This window comes from Carlito syrichta, unplaced genomic scaffold, assembly GCF_000164805.1.
Source record: "Carlito syrichta isolate Samal-C Ts95f unplaced genomic scaffold, Tarsius_syrichta-2.0.1 Scaffold314781, whole genome shotgun sequence".
Classification (NCBI taxonomy): Eukaryota; Metazoa; Chordata; class Mammalia; order Primates; family Tarsiidae; genus Carlito; species Carlito syrichta.
Window position 1 is genome coordinate 651,314 of NW_007258877.1, and position 19,854 is coordinate 671,167.

At 40.6% G+C, this 19,854-nt stretch overlaps 1 protein-coding gene across 1 annotated transcript in view; it reads right to left on the reverse strand.

Moving 5' to 3' along the window:
• The window catches only part of ENPP3 (ectonucleotide pyrophosphatase/phosphodiesterase 3), a 102,391-nt gene that overhangs the window by 73,597 nt on the left and 8,940 nt on the right, over positions 1-19,854 (reverse strand). The window contains exons 3-6 of the mRNA XM_008071885.2: positions 17,072-17,194; positions 14,768-14,893; positions 10,215-10,275; positions 4,625-4,722 (exon numbers count right to left, since the gene is read on the reverse strand). Coding sequence (XP_008070076.1) covers positions 4,625-4,722; positions 10,215-10,275; positions 14,768-14,893; positions 17,072-17,194 — 408 coding nt within the window. The remainder of the gene's footprint in view (positions 1-4,624; positions 4,723-10,214; positions 10,276-14,767; positions 14,894-17,071; positions 17,195-19,854) is intronic.

The window sequence follows — 19,854 nt, forward strand, 5'->3', positions numbered from 1 at the left end:
CAGCAATAAATTTGCTTCATTGTTCTGTTGTTTTCAATCTGTGCAATAACCCTGTTTAAGGAGGTCAGAACCACCGGGCACATTGTTATTTCCTCTGCAGCCGTGAAGTTCAAGAAATTTTCCATACCAAAGCTCTGTTGTCTCTAATTCTGAAAGAAAGCTCCACCATGATGGTTCTATTAGGTTAAAACAAAAAGCAACAAGCTTTGCAGCTGCACACAAAGAATGTTTCCTAAAATAGTCATGGAGTTGGTCTCCTTCCCAGCCTCTGACCTATGAATTTCCTCCTTCAGAATCTTCTAGAGCCCCATATTAAGTCCACTAAATAGGACTCTTGGATGGGAGATGAAGGAAAGAGTTCCAAAAAAAAAAAATCTGCATTTTACACAAACACTCCATGCACTTAATTTTGAGAATCAATCCAAGACTTGATCTATAAAACATAACTTTTATAATTTTTATTTTCTTTTTTAGTCAATACCACCAGTCAGAAAACCTTGACCTCAATTATAGAAAGACACATTTAATAATATTTAAAAGCCATATGATAAGAAAATAAAATGAACGGGGAGACACCTCTTATCAACAAGGGTGCCTGAACGAAGTATATTTGTATACCTAACTCTTAACTGTACCCCCACAATATCACAATAAAAAATATTTTTTAAAAAAAGAAAATAAAATGAGATCTAATCCGCTTACATAATTTTAAAAATTTGTGAGAAAAGAACGTCATACAATGAACAGAAATATAAAGTCAGTCTCTGTTTTTATTTCCTTGAAACATAGGTGACAAACTCAGATTCTTAAATGTCTAAAGCTACAAAGTACAAAATAGAATACAACTAAGCTACCAGTATTATAAAAATATGACACCACACCATTATGATGTTCTAAGCAGGACACATCTGTTGATTATGCAGATTCAGGCAACCAATTTATATCAGCTGCCTTTCAACCAGAGCTACTGGAGAAAAGCCCATAGAAAGCAAGATCTTCTAACATTGTTTCTTACAGATCTTAATAATCTAAATTATGATCAAACAGACTACTCCTGGAAGGACAAATAAGAGTGGCTGCTTTTGCAAAGCCAAAGTAGAAAGATCAGGAAAGACGTTTCATTTATTTGTTTGCATTATATTTTCTTTTTTGTTTTTTTTTGAGTTGGAATCTCACTCTGTCACCCAGGCACGCTCACAGCCACCCCAGCGTCAACCTACTGGGCTCCAGAGATCCTTCCGCCTCAGTCTTCTAAGAAGCCAGAACTACAGGCGTGTGCTACCATGCCAGGCTAATTTTTGATTTATTTCAGAGATGAGGTCTTGCCAAGTTGCCCGGGCTGGACTCAAACCCATGGGCTCAGGTAATCCATTCACCTAGGCCTCCCAAAGTGCTGAGATGACAGGCTGAGCCACCGAACCCGGCCTATATATTCTTTAATATTATTTTTTAATGGTCATTCTGTGCATACTCTACTTGTTAAAAATTTTTTTTTTTTTAGGAAAAGAGTACCAAACAAAAATAAATTAAAAATATAAATGGGATAAGCCTATGCAACCAGGCTTATAGTAACTATAAACTATAAAGAGCAAAAGATTGAACGGATGCATAGGTAAACCAGCCAAAGAATATGCATATTAAAACTACAATAGGCCAGGGACAGTGGCTCAAGCCTATAATCCCAGCACTTTGGGAGGCCAAGGCAAGAGGATTGCATGAGATCAGGGGTTTGAGGCCAGCTTGGGCAAGACCTCATCTCTACAATAAATCAAAAAATTTAGTCGTGCGTGGTGGCTAGCACCTGTAGTTCCAGCTACTTGGAAGAATGAGGTGGAAGGATCACTGGAGCCCAGCAGGTCGAGGCTGCAGTGGCTGTGAGTATGCCACTGTACTCTAGCCTGGGCAACAGAGAGAGACTCCAACTCAAAAAAAAAACAATTTTTTTTAATGAAACTAAGAGTTTCAAAAAAAAAAGATAAAATTGATGGACTTTTAACTAGACTAAGAGAGAGGAGACAAATAAAATCACAAAGAGGAGACATTAAAATTGATACTGCAGAAATAAAGAGTCATAAGAGAGTATTTTGAACAAATTATATGCTAACAAACTGGATAACCTGAAGAAATGGATAAATTCTTAGAAACATACAATGTACTTAGACTGGAACATAAAGAAATAGAAAGTCTGAATAGAGCTATAACTAATATGGAGATTAAATCAGTAATCAAAGCCTCTGAACCAAAAAAATAAACAGGACCAGATGGCTTCACTGAACAATTTTTTCAAACGTTTAAATAACTAATGCCAATTTTTCTTTCAAAACAGTGAAGATGAGTGAACACTTTCAACATATAAAGCAAACATAACGCTGATATGAAAACCATACAGATTCCATAAGAAAAAAATTCAATATCCCTGATATTCATAGATGCATCCCTGATGAACATAGATGCAAAAATCTTCAACAAAATACAAGCCAACCAACTTCAACAGCACATTAAGAAAATTATATATATACCATGACCATGTGGGATTTATCTCTGGGATGCAAGAATGGTACAACATATGAAAATCAGTTCATGTGATATACTACATTAACAAAATGAAGGATAACATAATATAATCATCTCAATAGGTGCAGGAAAAGCATTTGATAAAGTTTAATACTTTTTCATGGCAAAAGCTCTCAACAAACTAGGAATACAGTCACGTGTTGAATGAAAGGAATGCATTCTGAAAAATGTGTTATTAGAGGATCTCATCATTGTGCAAACATCATAGGGGGTACTTACACAAACCTAGAGAGTATCACCTACTACACATCTAGACTATAAGAGGGTGGACCCTCCCCAAAACGGAATTTTTATTTATAAAAATCTGTGTATTTATTCTTGCATGTTTAAACTTGAAATATTTAAATGACCATTTTAGACCAGATGTGGTGGCTCATGCCTGTAATCCCAGCACTCTGGAAGGCCAAACAGGAGGATGGCTTGAGCCCAGGAGTTTGAGATCAGCCTAGGAAACATAGTGCGACCATGTCACTACAAAAACATTAGCCAGGTGTGGTGGCACATACTTGTAGTCCCACCTACTCAGGAGGTTGAGGCAGAAGAATCGCCGGAGCCCAGAAGGTTAAGGCTGCGGTGATCCGTAATCATGCCACTGCACTCCAGTCTGGGTGACAGAGTGACACCCCAACTCAATAAATAAGTAAATAAATAAATATAATAGGCCAGGCGCAGTGGCTCATGCCTGTAATCCCAGCACTTTGGGGCAGAGGTGAGAGGAATGCCTTGAGCCCAGGGTTCAAGACCAGCCTGAGTAACTTGGTGAGCTTCTGTCTCTACAATAAAAAAAAAATATGAGCCAGGCATGGAGGCGGGTGCCCATAGTTTCAGCTGCTTGGAAGGCTAAGGTGGGAAGATCGCCTGAGCCCAGCAGGTCGAGACTACAGTAGCTGTGAGGGTGCCACTGCTCTCCAGTCTGGGTGACAGAGTGAGCCTCCTACTCAAAAACAGACAAACAAACAAATAAAATGTTCATTTAAAATATTTAAAATACTCTGGCTGGGTGGGTGCAGTGTCTCACTCCCATGATTCCAGCCCTTTGAGAGACTGAGGCAGGAGGATCACTGGAAGCTAGGAGTCCAAGACTAGCCTTGGCAAGACCTTCTAAAAAAATCTAAAAATAAAAATATTTTTTGAGTTGGAGTCTCACTCTGTCGCCCAGACTGGAGTGCAGTGGCCGCTCCCGGCCACTGCAGCCTCAACCTGCTGGGCTCCGGCGATCCTTCCGCCTCCGCCTTCCGAGTAGCCGGAATTACAGGTGCGCGCTACCATGCCCGGTTCATTTTTAGAAAGCAGAAAGCTCTTATGGTTGAATATTGTTGTCATTGATATCATTTCAAATTCTCATTGTGATGAGCAAATAAAAAACTTCCACATCAAAAGGGGTTCAGGCAACCTGGCTAGTTAAATTCCCTTTTGGATATGGGATTTGATATCCAGAAATTTAAATAAGGAGACAGAACCTGAGAAGTGTTAATTAACTTTCAAGAACAAAATAATTCATCAGTTAGTGATAAGTCCTAGATTTGGACAACTATCATCTCTTTTCTAAAGGTCTGTAAAGGAGTAAGAGAGAAACGGAGGAAACAATGCGTCTTGCTTTGCAGATGAAAGTAGTTTATCTTGCTGGGTGAGGTGGCTCACGTCTGTAATCCCAGCACTTTGGGAGGCAGAGGTGAGTGGACTGCCTGAGCTCAGGGGTTCGAGACCAGCCTGGGTAACTTGGTGAGACCTCATCTCTAAAATAAATCATAAAATTAGCCAGGCATGGTGGCACACACCTGTAGTTCCAGCTACTTGGAAGGCTGAGGCAGAAAGATGAACTCACTACCAGAAAAAGGTAGGAGCAGCTACCAGGTATAAAAATATACTCCCTGCCGAAAATTGATAAAATACATTCCCTGCTGAAAACTGATACCAAGATCATCAAGATCTTGAGAAGATCTGGGCTAAATAAGACAAACCACTAACGTCAAAAGTCAGAAAGAAGTTGTGTTATTTTAGAGACTACGTGTCTTTGTCATTTGTATGCCACTAGTTGTAGAAGACTTACTCAGTTTATTGATATTTGGCATTAAAGTACTCCATGTTTGCAAATATTCAGCTCTAAATCCATCCATGGAAATCAAGACCACTGGTGGTAGGTCAAACCTGAAAATGAAAAATAAAAAATGTGCCTATTATTTTGGTTGTTAAAAAACTACACTTTTCTGTACTGCTTACAATTCTCTAGATTAGAAAATGTTAGAAAGTACAGTAAGAAAACAGTTCTGGGTCAGGTAAAATGATTACTGAATTCTACCATCTTTTGGAGATAATTGTGATCTACAATTTAGAAAGTCTATAGTTTATTAGATGTTTATTTAATGTAAAGTTCTACATTTTTGGACTTTTTTTCTATCTCAGGATATTTATATACACCTAAAAAGCATTGCAATCCCCTTTAGACCAGCATTTAAGTGAAAATGATAGAGGTAACTTTTGGGCAATGGTCAGAGACTGTCTTTTTAAAGCTTAGTGTTTATTTCACTTTTTAAAATGTACTTGTATTACACACATGCATTTCACAGATATATAGTTTGGTAGATTTTTACTAACTGAACTCTGCTGTAATCATCACCGAGATCAAGAAACAAAATTATCAGCACCCTGTGCTTCCTTTAGTTGCCAAACTCTGCAAACCACATCCCCACCAGAGATGATTGGTATCTTGACTTCCAACAGGATAGATTAGTTTTGCCGATTCTTGTACTTATATGTATATGAAAATAGAACCATTTTGTTGAATCTGGTTTTTTTTTACTTGACATTATGTTTGAGATTCATTCATATTGCTGCAAGTAATTATGGATAAGTCATTCTCATGGTTGTCTAGGCTCCAGTGGATGGATAAATCACAATTTACTCATTTGACTGTTGATGACTGCTTGTGTACTTTCCAATTTGGACCTACTATGAATAGCAGCTATGAACACAATAAATTTGTCTTAAATTCCAAATATAGCACATGCAAGTGAATATGCAAAAGAAATCATTTTCAACTATGCACTCAAAGATCATCACATCTACAGTTTTGAAAAAAACCATACTTATTCAAGAAATTTGGTAAGACTACCTCTTTTAAAATTCTGGGCTGGACTCGGTGGCTCAGCCTATAATCCCAGCACTTTGAGAGGCAGAAGACTGTGGATTGCCTGAACCTGCGGGTTCGAGATCAGCCCGGGCAACTTGGTGAGACCTCATCTCTACAATAAATAAAAAATTATCCAGGCGTGGTAACACGTGCCTATAGTTCCAGTTACTTGGAAGGCTGAGGTGGAAGGATCGCCTGAGCCCAGCAGATCAATGTTGGTGTGGCTGTGAGCATGCCATTGCACTCCAGCCTGGGTGGCGGAGTGAGATTCCAACTCAAAAAAAAAAAAAAAAAAGTCTGACAAATTACTCGGTATGATAAAAAAAAAAATCCTGAATGCTGACACCAGCTAAAATAAGAAAATAATTTCCATTTATTTTAATGTGCTTGAGTAAAACCCAGAAAAAATATAGCCATCTAATTCTCCATTGTAAAAGAAACTGTGAAGAGAGTCTGGAGAATGTCTTACTTGGCTTCCCAGATTATTCATTTATTATAGAATAACTCATGTGCAAATATTTGAGTCAGAAATTATGTTAGATGCTGAGAACTAAGGCCTAAAGGAGTTACAGTCCTTATCCAGGGGATGGAAAGGAGAAGTAGCCAGGCATGGCATGGGCTAGGATTGCATACAGAGTGCCATTCAAGCACAGAGAAGGGTGTCACACTCAGTCTTGGTTAAGGTGAGAGGAAGCTCTCCAAAGGTATGACATGAGCTGAGCCCTAAAGAACAAATAGAGATAACACGGAAAGGGAATGGAACCTATGGACTTTTTTTTCATGGAAAATACTCTGTGCAAACGCCCCCGTGAGAGATGTAGTACATGCAATAGCATTTACGAATCTCAAAAACATCAGGTTAAGCCAACAAAGCCAGACATAAGGAAACCTATGGCCTACTCTCCATTAATATGAAATTCTCAAACAGAAATCTATGATAATAGAGATCAGAATGGTAATTGGCTTTCGGGAGCAGAGGGTGGGAAGAGACATGGGCATCTTTCTGGGGTGGTGAAAATATTCTATATCTTGGAAATATCCTATATTGGTGAGTTCCACAGGTTCATGAATTTCCAAATCTCATTATACCACCCACTTAAGGTATGAGGACTTCAGTGTGTATAAACTATGATATGCCCCAATTTAAAAATAAACATAGAAAATTAAGACTGAACAACAATGTGCAGAAAATTCATCAAGACATTAAAGTGACCTAGTGCAATTTGCTTTTTAAAATACTTATTTTGGGGCAACTCCTTCGGGTCCCCTCCCACTGTGGGAGTTTTCCTGTCCTCTCAATAAATCCTGCTTTCAAAAAAAAAAACAACAACTCATCTTTAATAAAGTCATTAGCATATTTCTGACTAGAATTTGTACCTTCATAAATATGCCATCAATATAACATTGCTGCTTAAAACCAAGGTCTATGAACTACGGGATCCAAGACCGGGCGCAGTGGCTCAAACCTGTAATCCCAGCACTTTGGGAGGCTGAGATGAGAGGATTGCCTGAGCCCGGGAGTTCGACACCAGACTGGGCAACCTGGTGAGACCTTGTCAAAAAATTAAAAAAAAAAAAAGATTAGCTATAGTCCCAACCACCTGAAAGACTGAGACAGAAGGATCCCAAGCCCAGTGGATCAAAGCTGTAGTAACCGTGAGTGTGCCACTGCACTTGAACTCCAGCCTGGGCTACAGAGTGAGATTCCGACTGAAAAAACAAACAAAAAAAAAGGATCCAAAGGTCTAGTATACCACTTTCTTAATGCTGCCTTGACTTTCCAAGCTAGCTACAGAGTGTATTTTACACTCTGCTGTTGTGAACATTCTTACAGTGGAAACACTTAACTGTTTTCTTAAGATACATTCCTAAAGATCAAATGTTCTAGTCTAAGGTCTAAGGACAAACTTTCAAAGGATACTAAAATAGTTGGTCCCAATCCTCTCCCAACAATCTATATCAATTTATACAGTACTTCCATAACCAAGACAGGTGGCTGGTACTTTTTTATGAATCATGGTATAGTGATTATTTCCTGGAATAACATTTGTATCTTCTTGGCAAATCTTCTTAATCATCTGGGCTCAGTCACCTAGGTTTGCTGGGGCTCTTTACAAAGACCTTGGTGAGCATGTCTCATCAACAAGGGTATCTGCATAATGAATATTTGTATACCTAACCCTGAATTATACCCCACATCTTTAAAATTAAAAAAAAAATTTTTTTTTAAAGGCCTTGGTGAAAACCTTTCTGCTCACCTAATGTCTGTGTCCTTCTAGTTACCAACAGGAGGAGGAGTCTTGGGGACCCAAAAAATTCTTCCCACGCTTCTACGCCTTAAACCTTTTTCTGGTCAGTTGCACAGTGTCACAGGCTCAGGTTATGACTTGAAGGAGTATCAGGCCCCAGGGGCTCTCTGGGGCCTTACTGCCTGGGTTTGCTTTCTGCTGCCAGCACTCACTAGCCATGTAACCTTGCAGAAGTTACTTCAAGCTGTGTGCCTCCATGTTGCTTATAAATGGAAGAGAGAGATAACAGGACCTACCTCAAAGAGTATTTTATGAGGAACGATATGAAAGATGATTGTTGTGTAATGTACATATTGGTACATAATAAGAACTATACGAATGCTAGCTAGTATTATTATTATGCTTTTGTTAGAGCTGAATTGCCAGTGGAATTTGAGCCGTGAGAAAAGGTCATATAAATATCTAGGCTGCTTGATTCTGGGCACACCTTAATAAACTCAAGTATCAAGTTCATCTAATAAAACAAGCCACTAAAGAAAAATTCCACTAGAAAAATATTAACAATTTTTTGAGTACTTACTATGTTCCATGAACTAGAACTAAAATTGACCTATTGTTGTATAGCATATCAAGAATTTTCCCTTACTTTAGATCATCTAATTCTCTCATAAGCTCATCTAAACTTGGCATTACGATTATTATTATTCCGATTTTATAGGTGAAGCTCAGAGAAATGATGAAAGCGAAGTTCCACAGGCAAATTCAAGACTGAAACTCAAGTCTCCTTTTTATTCTAAACCCTTTGTTCTTCCACCTCAAAACTGCTCAACAGGGTGACTGAGCTACAAACCAAAGTAGCATGATACATTATCCACACACATTTTAAAAATGGAATAATACTAATTTAAAATGCATCCACGATATTACACAGCTATAAAGAACGACAAAATTATGGACTTCACAGCAACTTGGATGGATTTAGAGTCCATCATACTCAGTGATCTATCACAGAAACAAAGAACTGAGTACCACATGTTCTCACTCATAGGCGGACACTGAACATTGGTCATAATACTACATGAAAGGGATTGGCAGTAGCAGATCATTGCCTGGGGAGGGGGATGGGCACAAAATACTAATAAGGGTACCCGATCCCAAACCAGGCGAAGTGAAGATCAATGGTAGGCCCAAACTTCACCTGTACAATGACCACTTATGTCCCTAACCCTGAATTGTACCCCACATCTTAAAAAAAGAAAAATGCCTCCATTGTGGCCAGGTAGGGCGGCTCACACCTGTAATCCTAGCACTTTGGGAAACCGAGGCAGGAGAATCACTTGAGCCCAGGAGTTTGCAACCAACCTGGGCAACAGAGTGAGACCTCAGCTCTACGAATAAGCTGGGTGTGGTGGTGCACACTTGTAGTCCCAGCTACTCAGGAGGCTGAGGCGGTAGAATCACGTGAGCCCAGGAATTCAAGGTTGCGGTGAACCATGATTGTGCCACTGTACTCCAACCTAGGCAACAGAGTGAGACCCCGACTTAAAATGAACTAGCTAATTAGTTCATTAGTTAAAATAAAAAAATAAAATGTCTCCATAGATTCATCCTAAAGTCAAGCATTCTTTCTCCTTTATTCCCCCACCATTTTCCTCCCACTGCTTGGCCCAGAAAAGTGTGAAGGGTAGAGGGGTAGATGGAGGAGAGGGGGATTCACACCCACGTTGAGGCATGTGGGCACATTACAAGCCCAGGCAGTTGGGGGAGCAGCCACCAGACTCATGGAGGAGATATAGGGCGCGGAGGTGCAAGTGTCCCCCAAAACATTCATCACCTGTGCCCCGACATATCCCTCCTCACCCACCCTTCAGGGTCTCCCTTTCACTGTGAGGCCTTCACAAACTTCTTCCCCTTTCTTCAGTCAGAAGAAATTTGAGGTATCGGGATGTTAGCAGAAGAGACCTGGCAGGAGAAATTTCAATTCCGGTTCTTACCATGGGACCCTGGGATGTTACTTAATACCCCAATGAATGTTTAAGTCTTTGCTGTAGGATTTGAATATAGCAAATTAATATAAAGTGCTTTGTAAGAAATAAACAGAAGTCCATTAGGACTTGGAAGCCACAAGACATCTAATCCTACGTCAACTTTTTCTGTTTTGAAAAGTAAATAGAGTTGAGGAAATTCCACCACGTCTCTCAACTACATTCCCATGGGCCACTGTTATAGGAAGCAAAAAATCCCGTATTATTCATTCTCACCCTGTTGGACACTGAGGTTGTTGGACTGCGTCACAGGCTTCTTCCACCCATGAGGTTTCTCCTGAAAAACATAAGATCCAAATCTTTAGATGCTATACTATGGACAAGAAAAAAGAAGAACACTTGGTTCAAAGGACACCATCTCGAACTGCTTCATTTGTGTTGCTCTGAATTTAGTCCTGTGGCTAATTCTTTCAACACACATAACATAACGTGTGCTTTTACTTGTTGACAAAGACAGGGCTTCTGGTGACTGTCAGAGACCAGTAATTTACACTAAGTGAATACCAGGAAACCAATCTTTACCAAGAAAAACAAAGGAGATTCCTTTAGGTGAAAAGGGACATTTCTTCTTAATAATGTTATTGTTTTCCTCCTGGGCAATATTTTCCCAAATAACCTAGAATAAATGGGCTTAATAAATATAGACATCGTCTTTAAAAAAATGGGAGAGAAAGAAAAGATTCCACAAAACAAATGGCCAATGAGAATAGCTAATACTAAACGGGAGACATTTAACAAATGCTTAAAATCTTAATGACAAAAAAAACTTGCTTCATGGGTATTTCTCATGATAGAACATTGTAGCTAATGAATGAAATAGAAATGAAGGAATATGAAAATCACAATTTTCAGCCCCTCATGGATCTAGGCAGTGATCTTCAGTGGCTGACATCCACAAAAAAACACCTGCAGACCTGAAGTGCCTCTTGATAAAAGTAACACCACCACCACCAAAGAATACTTGCAAAAATAAACGAATCATCCCTGAATATGAACAGTCCTCTGGCTCTAACGACTAACTTGCAGAAAATGTTAAAGATGACAAATTACTTAAATCACAGATGATGTATTTGTATTTAGCAAAACCCAGACTGGAGAACTCTGTAGGACAATGACCCCCTCCCCCTTTTTTTGAGTTGGAGTCTCACTCTGTCACCCAGGCTGGAGTACAGTGGCACACTCACGGCCACCCCAGCGTCGGCCTGCTGGGCTCCAGCGATCCTTCCGCCTCAGCCCTCCAAATAGCTGGAATTGCAGGCGCGTGCTACCACACCTGTCTAATTTTTTTGATTGTAGAGAGAAAGTCTCACCATGTTGCCCAGGCTGGTCTCGAACCCGTAGGCTCAGGCAATCCTCTCGCCTTGGCCTCCCAAAGTGCTGGGATTACAGGCTTGAGCCACTGTGCCTGGCCACAAATGAATACTATTAACCCTAGGATATGCTTTGAAACGATCCACAATTTTGGAAGCGAGGTTGGGGGCAATGATAAGTTTAACTTATTAAAGAAAAATCATCTAAAGCTTGGAAATAGGCAAAAGAAGGACTGATAACTAGGCTTCATTTTAGGGTCCTGCTGGGAATTATCTAAAAAGCTCACCTATGGATTATTCAAGTCTCTAGGGGTCTGTTTCTTTATCTAGCTTTCTCTTTTATTTTTTTTCCCTGAGTTGAGTCTTGCTCTGTTACCTAGGTTGGAGTGCAGTGGCACAATCATGGCTTACCAGCAGCCTCGACTGGACTCAGGTGATCCTTCCACCTCAGCCTCCTGAGTAACTGGGACAGGAGATGCATGCACCACCTCACTCAGCTAATTATTATTTTTTTCTATAGAGACGAGTCTCATTATGTTGCCCAGTCTGGTCTTGAACCTGGGCTCAAGCAATCCTCCACCTCGGCTTCCCAAAGTGCTGGATTATAGGAGGGAGCCACCACACCCAGTCTAGCTTACTCTTTACCATTCATTTTACAAATCAGACAACTAGTAGAAACTGATATCAATATAACTAATTTTTGTCCGATAGCAAATGGGTTGTCCTATAGAAATGCAAATCATTTCTGATGCACCAAAAGATACAGTTTTAGGACTTGTATCCCAACATTGTCAAGTCCTATTTATACTTAGTCTCTGATTCTCTTTGAATTAACTTTCTACTCTAGTTGGTTATCTCATTAATGAGTTAGTAAATCTTTGATATGCTCCCCTTACATTTAAAATTATAGTTTGTCAGTATGTGGCAAGACTGGTCATGAATTGAAACTGCTGAAGATAGGTGATGGACTTAAGGGAACAATATGATATGATTCTCTCAACTTCTCTATATGGTAGAAATTTATCATGAAATTTAGAAATTCTAAACTTAAAGTATGAAAGTAACCCACTGGTTTCTTGCATAAAAATAATTTAAATTCTCTCTAACTACTCTCTGAAGATAAAATTTTGACAAAAATCATTTAACATTTTAAGATATAACGTGCTGAACCCTCAGAGTGAGAAATAGATTTATCTTTAAAATAAACTGGACAACCCTCTTTTGGGTCCCCTCCTGCTGCAGGAGCTTTTCTGTCTACTTGATAAACTCCTACTTTCTCAACAACAACAACAACAAATAAATAAATAAACTGAAGTGATTAAAATTAACAGCATTAGAGTTACCAATTAGTGGTCATGATAAACTTTAACAATGCCTATAACAATTACTTTTGTTTCTGCTAAATTCAAACAATGTTGTGCAATGAATTCAGTAGAAAACTTCATGACATGATCTAACAATCGGTCATGAGATGAAAAGTTAAAAGTTTTAAAATTGGAGCAGACGGACAAATACTGAGGTCAGAGGTAGTGTGGCCAGTGAACTTATCAGAGAAAGAAGCAGATTAGAATCTACACTTGCCTCTGTTAGTTTAGAGGAATTTTTAAATGATACAGTATTCACTATTAAATATTGAACAATTATTATTTTAAAAAGGAGTTATCACTTCAGACTTTTTTTTCTTTTCTGATAATTCTTTTAAGATGCATTTCAATCACATTTTATATAAGAACTGAGTCATCTATTAGTACAAAACTTACTTTCTATTCTACATTATAGTTAATAAAGTTTCTACTATAACATTCCCCTCCTATTTCAAAAATGGGAATTAGGTTGGGCGTGGTGGCTCACGCCTATATTCCCAGCACTTTGGGAGGCCGAGGTGAGAGGATTGTCTGAGCTCACGGGTTCGAGACCAGCCTGGGCAACTTGGTGAGACCTCATCTCTACAATACATAAAAAATTAGCCAAGCGTGGTGGTGCGTGCCTGTAGCTCCAGCTACTTGGAAGGTTGAGGCGGAAGGATCACCTGAACCAAGCAGGTCGAGGCTGTGGTGGCCGTGAGCAGTGTGCCACTGCACTCCAATCTGAGCAACAAAGTGAGACTCTAACTAAAAAAAAAAAGAGAGAGAGAGAATTAAACCTAAGCTCTCTTTTTTGTCTAAAAATATTTAAATTATGTTAGCTCAGTTGAATGTGATGTTATGAAAAGGGGTTGAAAGTTTGAAGAAATTTTGTTGCTATGTACATGAGGGGGGACCCCAAAAAACAGAATTAACTTTTGGATGGTGGGCCCCTTATAATACAGGCTTCCCCCGCTAGGTAAGTGTTCTCAGAATCCATCAGCGTCAATGTACCAGCCAGTGTTGTGTGTCATGATTTGCAGAGGCAACATCCCGAGTTGTGACAAACAGGTGACTGGTTCTTCCACCATGACAACATACCTACCCACACTGCACTGAGTGTTTGGCAGTTTTCGACCCAAAATAGCACAAACCCCCATACCCCACCTTCCCTATTCACCTAATCTTGCCTCAAACAATCCTTTCTTTGGTTTGTTTCCTGGGATGAAATAGTCCTCAAAGGGAAACGTTTTGCCGGTGTGCAAGAGGTGAAACAGAAAATGACAGAAGCACTAAAAGGCATCCAAATCGACAAGTTCCAAAACTATTTTGAACAGTGGAAAAAGTGTCTTGATAGGTGTATCGCATTAAATGGAGAGTACTTTGAAGATAACTTAAGTTTAAACATGTAAGAATAAATGCACAATGTTTTATAAACTCTTCGTATGTGCATGTTTCATAAATGTCATCAGTGCTCTAAGAAACTGATGATTTGAAAAATTTAAGCCAGACTCGGTGGCTCACATCTGCAATCTCAGCACTTTGGTGAGGCGAGAAGATTGCCTGAGCCCCAAGGTTCAAGACCAGCCTGTGCAATTTAGCAAGACCTCATCTCTACAATTAAAAAAAAAAAAATTGCATCACTTATAAAGTGAGGAGCAGGTGGAATCAGGAATTTAATAACCTGAATTCTAATCTTGACTCTACATATAACTCCCTAAAGTCCTTAGCTATTTACCCATTTGTTTCAACAACAACAACATTGGCTTGATAGGTAGATATCTGAGCTACATAACATCTTTTACCATGTTTAACTTTAGAATCTGCCATTCAGGATCACAAACTACAAGTATGTCATTCAGTTGAAAAAGCCACGCCTTATAGACAAACATGGAACTTGAAGCTGTCTCTGCTTTTCTACATTACTCCTACGAGTTTCCTTCCTCTACAGTGTGCTAACCACATTTCTTCCCACAGTAAACACATTTGGCCTCTTCTTCAATTTGGAGTAAGACCCTCTGACTTGCTTTAATTCTTGCAGTCTAGGATGGCTCTGGGATCCTCACAGAGTGCCACTGAACTCACAAAGAAAATGAGTCAATAACCATCGGCTTACCTTGGCAAACACTCTTATAGTCAGCACAGCAGTCTTTCTTCTGCAGGCAGTCATCAGCACAAGAGCAAAGGCTCGTCTCTAGTCTACTCTCTCCACAACGAAAGGCATTGCACGTCCATAATTTAGCTTTAAAATCACAAAGTTCAGTTCTGAGCATTCGTTTTAAGTATCCAATACAAAAGACATGCATTTCTCCCTATATTATTAGAATAGAGTCAAATGATTGGTTCATCTGTATTAATAAGTGGAAATACATAATATAATAACAAATGAGGGGCAGCCCACCACTTTTCTCCATTAGCAGGAGTGGCAGAAATATAGCTTTATAAGCTGGAACTCGCTTCTATCTGGCAGGGTCACTGGGAGTATGGAGAAGCTCTGAACACTCCCTATTCCCACCGGAGGGCAGGAGCTCACCGTGATGAAGAATCATTAGCTTGGGTGGATTATTGCCACCCAAGAGCAGCTTTAACCAGGCTTGTCGAGGGACAGGAAGCAAGAAAGAGAGGGTGACAACAGAAGTGACAGGAGCACAGTCATGTCTGTGAGAATATAGGAAGGGCAGAGGACTTCCCAGTGGAGAGTGACAGTGGTGACAGAACAGCTCCCAACCCATGTCTCTGGGGGTCCTCTCAGCCTTCAGATCAGGTCAGTTTAAACAAACCCAATTGGGCCAGGCTCGGTGGCTCAGCCTGTCATCCCAGCACTTTGGGGAGGCCTAGACAAGTGGACTGCCTGAACCCAGGTGTTCCAGACCAGCCTGGGCAACTTGGTAAGACTCATCTCTACCATAAATAAAAAATTAGCCAGTCATGGTAGTGCACACCGGTAGTTCCAGTTACTAGGAAGGCTGAGGCAGAAGGGTCGCCGGAGCCCAGCAGGTCGATGCTGGGGTGGCTGTGAGTGTGCCACTGCACTCCAGCCTGGGCGACGGAGTGAGACTCCAACTCAAGAATAAATAAATAAAATAAGCCCCATTGCTGAAAGCAGCAAGAAGCTGAGTAGGGTTGCTTTTCATGGCCACCTGCTAGGACACGGTGGCTAAAATCAGCATCAGCCCTGTGCTTAGACAAACACACCAGGTAAGTGACTGTTAAGTGCTTCCGTTAGACACAGAGTTCTTCATTTTCCAGCATTTAGTATTTACTTAGAAAGAAAAGGCTTTTAGGGGTTGAGTAAAAGGAACCCAGATCTCTATACTGGGCTATCCCCTCCCTCTTGCCTTTTCAGAGAACATAAGGTCAATAACTCTGTTCTAATCTTCACTCTCTTCCAACTATTAGACGCCCCCACTCCTACCTTCCCTGGTTACTCAGAGAATTCAACATTGCAAACTGTCTCTTCCACCTACTGTTCCTCATATTGGGCTCTGTGGAACACTGACATCCGAATGACCAAGAATCACCAGCTTTCCAAATGAGTCTTACACACCCTGAAGTTTGAGAAACACCGCAAATGAAACAAAATAGGATGTTTAACTTAAGCCATACTAAAACTCCATGGAAACTTTTGTAATTATATAGCATTTCATTTACTGCAGTCTGTTATTCCCCAACTTCAGTTCAATAAAGTGTGAACTCTATGTTTACCACAGTAAAAGGGGACATGGTAAGAAGACCCTGCATAGAAGATGTTAGTTGTTTAATTGTGTCCCCTAAAAAGATGCACTGCCTGTGAATGTGACCTTATTTGGAAATGGTTCCAAATTGCTTGCAGACAATCAAGTAAAATGAGATCATTAGAATGGGTTCTGATCCAGTATGACTGGAGTTCTTACAAAAGGGGAAAATTTTAGGTTGGGCGTGGTGTCTCATGCCTATAATCCCAGCACTTTGAAAGGCCAAGGCGGGAGTCTAGGAATTTGAGATCAGCCGAGGCAACATAACAAGACTTTATCTCTTAAGAAAAATAAAAATAAAATGATAAAAATAAAAAATTTCAGAAAAGGGAAAATTCGGACACAGACACACAGGGAAGATGATGTGAAGAGTCACAGATCATATGAAGATGAAGACAAGCCACCACAAACCAAAGATTGTCATCAACTCACCAGCAGCTAGACAGAAGCATGCATCAGCCTCACGACTTTCAGAAGGACCCATCCCTGCCAACTCCTAGATTTTAGGCTACTCGCCTCCAGAACTGTGAGACGATGAAATTTCTCTTGTTTGAGTTACCCAGTTTCTGGCCCTTGGTTATGGCAGCCTTAAGCAACTAACACACAAGGCGTTTAGGTGAAAATTTGGACATGCATTAATGCCAGCACAACCGACACACTCATAAACTTATTCTCGGAATTCATACTTGATTTCACACAGGTGTCTTCAAAATCCCAGCAGCAATCGCCACGGTTCTGACATTCTGCATCACACCGGCAGTTCTCCAGTCCTCTGTAGGAGGCATCAAAGCATTTCTTCCTGCAGCTGCCTGGTGAGTCAAAGAAATAAGGACACAACATTTAGGAGTTACCCAATATCTCATACATAGGTGTTGGAAGCACACGGAAGTCCTCATCACAGACGAGAACAGACAAATACTCGTAGATGATTGCTAGGGTATACACAACCCGCCAGCGCAATGTGATGAAAATGACACTGATATGTACAAGGAATGTATATAGGGCTTGGGACAAAAACTAGCCAGGGAAGGGAAAGAGCCCATTGAATCTTGGGAAAGAATGAGGAATTTTAGAAACAGTGAGACTAGGAAAGGCAAATCTGAACAGCAGAAAAGTCGTGATGGCTAAGGGGTAGTTCGAGTTTAAAGGTAAAGACAGGCTGGAGAGAGGATAAAGGCAAATGCTAAGAAGTCTGAAGCCTGGCCTTGCAACAAGAAGTCAGTAAAGAGTGAGCAGGCCGGGCTCAGTGGCTCAGCCTGTCATCCCGCGCCTTTGGGAGGCTGAGGGGAGTGGATGGCCTGAGCCCGCCGGTTCGAGACCCGCCTGGGCAGCAAGACCTCATCTCTACAATAAATCAAAAAATCAGCCGGGCGTGGTAGCACGCGCCTAAGTTCCAGCCACTTGGAAGTCTGAGGCGGAAGGATCGCCGGAGCCCAGCGGGTTGAGGCTGCGGTGGCTGGGAGCGGCCACTGCACTCCAGTCTGGGTGACAGAGTGAGACTCCAACTCAAAAAAAAAAAAAAAGAGTGAGCGGACGGTACGGAATTAGATTTGTGTTTTAGAAACTCATTCTGGAAAACCAATGAAGAGGAGTAAGGCGGGGATGGAAACTCTTGGATCAAGCAGGAGATATTCACCCAATCCAGAAATGGTAACAGTCTAAAGGAAGATAGTAGCCGTAGACACGGGGGTATAAATAGAGCTAAGAGAAATTGAAGTGCAATTGATAGGAGGGCAGCTTTCTATAAAGAGTGAAGAAGAGGGATGAACCAAGGATGACTTTTAAGATGTAGACCAAGGCCCCCAAAGAAGGGGAGTTCTATTTTTTAGATCAAAGCAAATATATATATATATGTAGGAGAGGGTCTGGATATTTGGGTCTGAAACTCAGGAAAGAAAGAGAGACTCTAAAGGTACTGACTTAGAGTCATCAACATGTCAGCAATTGTGTACAGGGGGAATCCAGAGTTCTCATTGTGCAAGGAGTGTGTGCCCAGCTCATTAGACTTCACCTTGCTACACAGACCCACTGAAGATTATCTGTAATCCCCGTACGATACTTGCTTTCTGTTTTGTATTCTAAAGGAGTCCCAATATTTATGTATTTATTTTTGCACTTTTATTTATTTATTGCCTTGAAAGAAGAGTTTATTATTTGTAGTTTCAAGGGGAGGGGGCAAGCCATGCCACACAGGGCCAGATGGAGAAGCAACAGGTTCAGTCAGGAGGCCAAAGGAGAGAGAGGAAAGCATGGGTACAGGACTTTTTTTTTTTTGAGTTGGAGTCTCACTCTGGCACGCTCACAACCACCCACCCCATCCTCAACCTTCCAGGCTCCAGCAATCCTTCTGCCTCAGCCTTCCAAGTAACCAGAACTACAGGTGTACGCTACCATGCCCGGCCAGTTTTTTATTTATTGTAGAGATAAGGTCTCAATAAGTTGCACAGGCTGGTCTCGAACCTGCAGGCTCAGGCAATCCACTCGCCTCAGCCTCCCGAAGTGCTAGGATTACAGGCTGAGTCACTGAACCTGGCCCATGATATATTTTTTTAAAAGAATCTTTATCTCTTAGAAATATGCAATGTAATGTTTATGGAAATGAAATGGTAGCTCCAAAATAATATGGAGAGACGGTAGTAGAGAAAGGTATGAATAAGACAAGATTGGTCATAAATTGATAGAGTGATGGATGCATGGAGATTTATTAAAATAGGATTTCTACTTCTGTATATGTTTAAATTTTATATTAGTTAAAAACAACTTCATACCCTCTGATCTCAGTAATTTCACTTCCAGACTATCCTAAAGAATCGCTCAAAGATCTATGTTCAGAAATGTTTTTTACAGTATTATCTATCATTGCAAAAAGGTGAAACATGACTGGGTGTGATGGCTCACACCTATAATCCCAGCACTTTGGTAGGCCAAGGTGAGAGGGTTGCCTGAGCCCACGGGTTCAAGACTAGTCTGGGCAACTTGACAAGATATCATCTCTATAATAAATAAATAAATAAATAAATAAATAAATAAATAAGCCAGATGTGGTGGCGGGTGTCTGTAGCTCCAGCTACTTGGAAGGCTGAGGCGGAAAGATTGCCTGAGCCCAGCCGGTCAACACTGAGGTGGTGGTGAGTGTGCCACTGCACTCTAGCTTGGGCAACAGAGTGAGACTCTGACTCAGATAAACAAACAAATAAATAAATAAGCTGGGCATGATGGCGCATGCCTGTAGTTCCAGCTACTTGGAAGGCTGAGGTGGAAGGATCGCCTGAGCCCAGCAGGTCAAGGCAGGAGTACCCATGAGGGTGCCACGGCACTCCAGCCCGGGTGACAGAGTGAGACTTGACTCCAACTCAGAAAAAAAAAAGGAAACAAACTTAATGTACATTGAAGGGAAAATTTATGAAAGTATCCACATAAATAGCATCATAAGCATTTCTGGATGCCAGTGGAAATTATTTTAAAACAT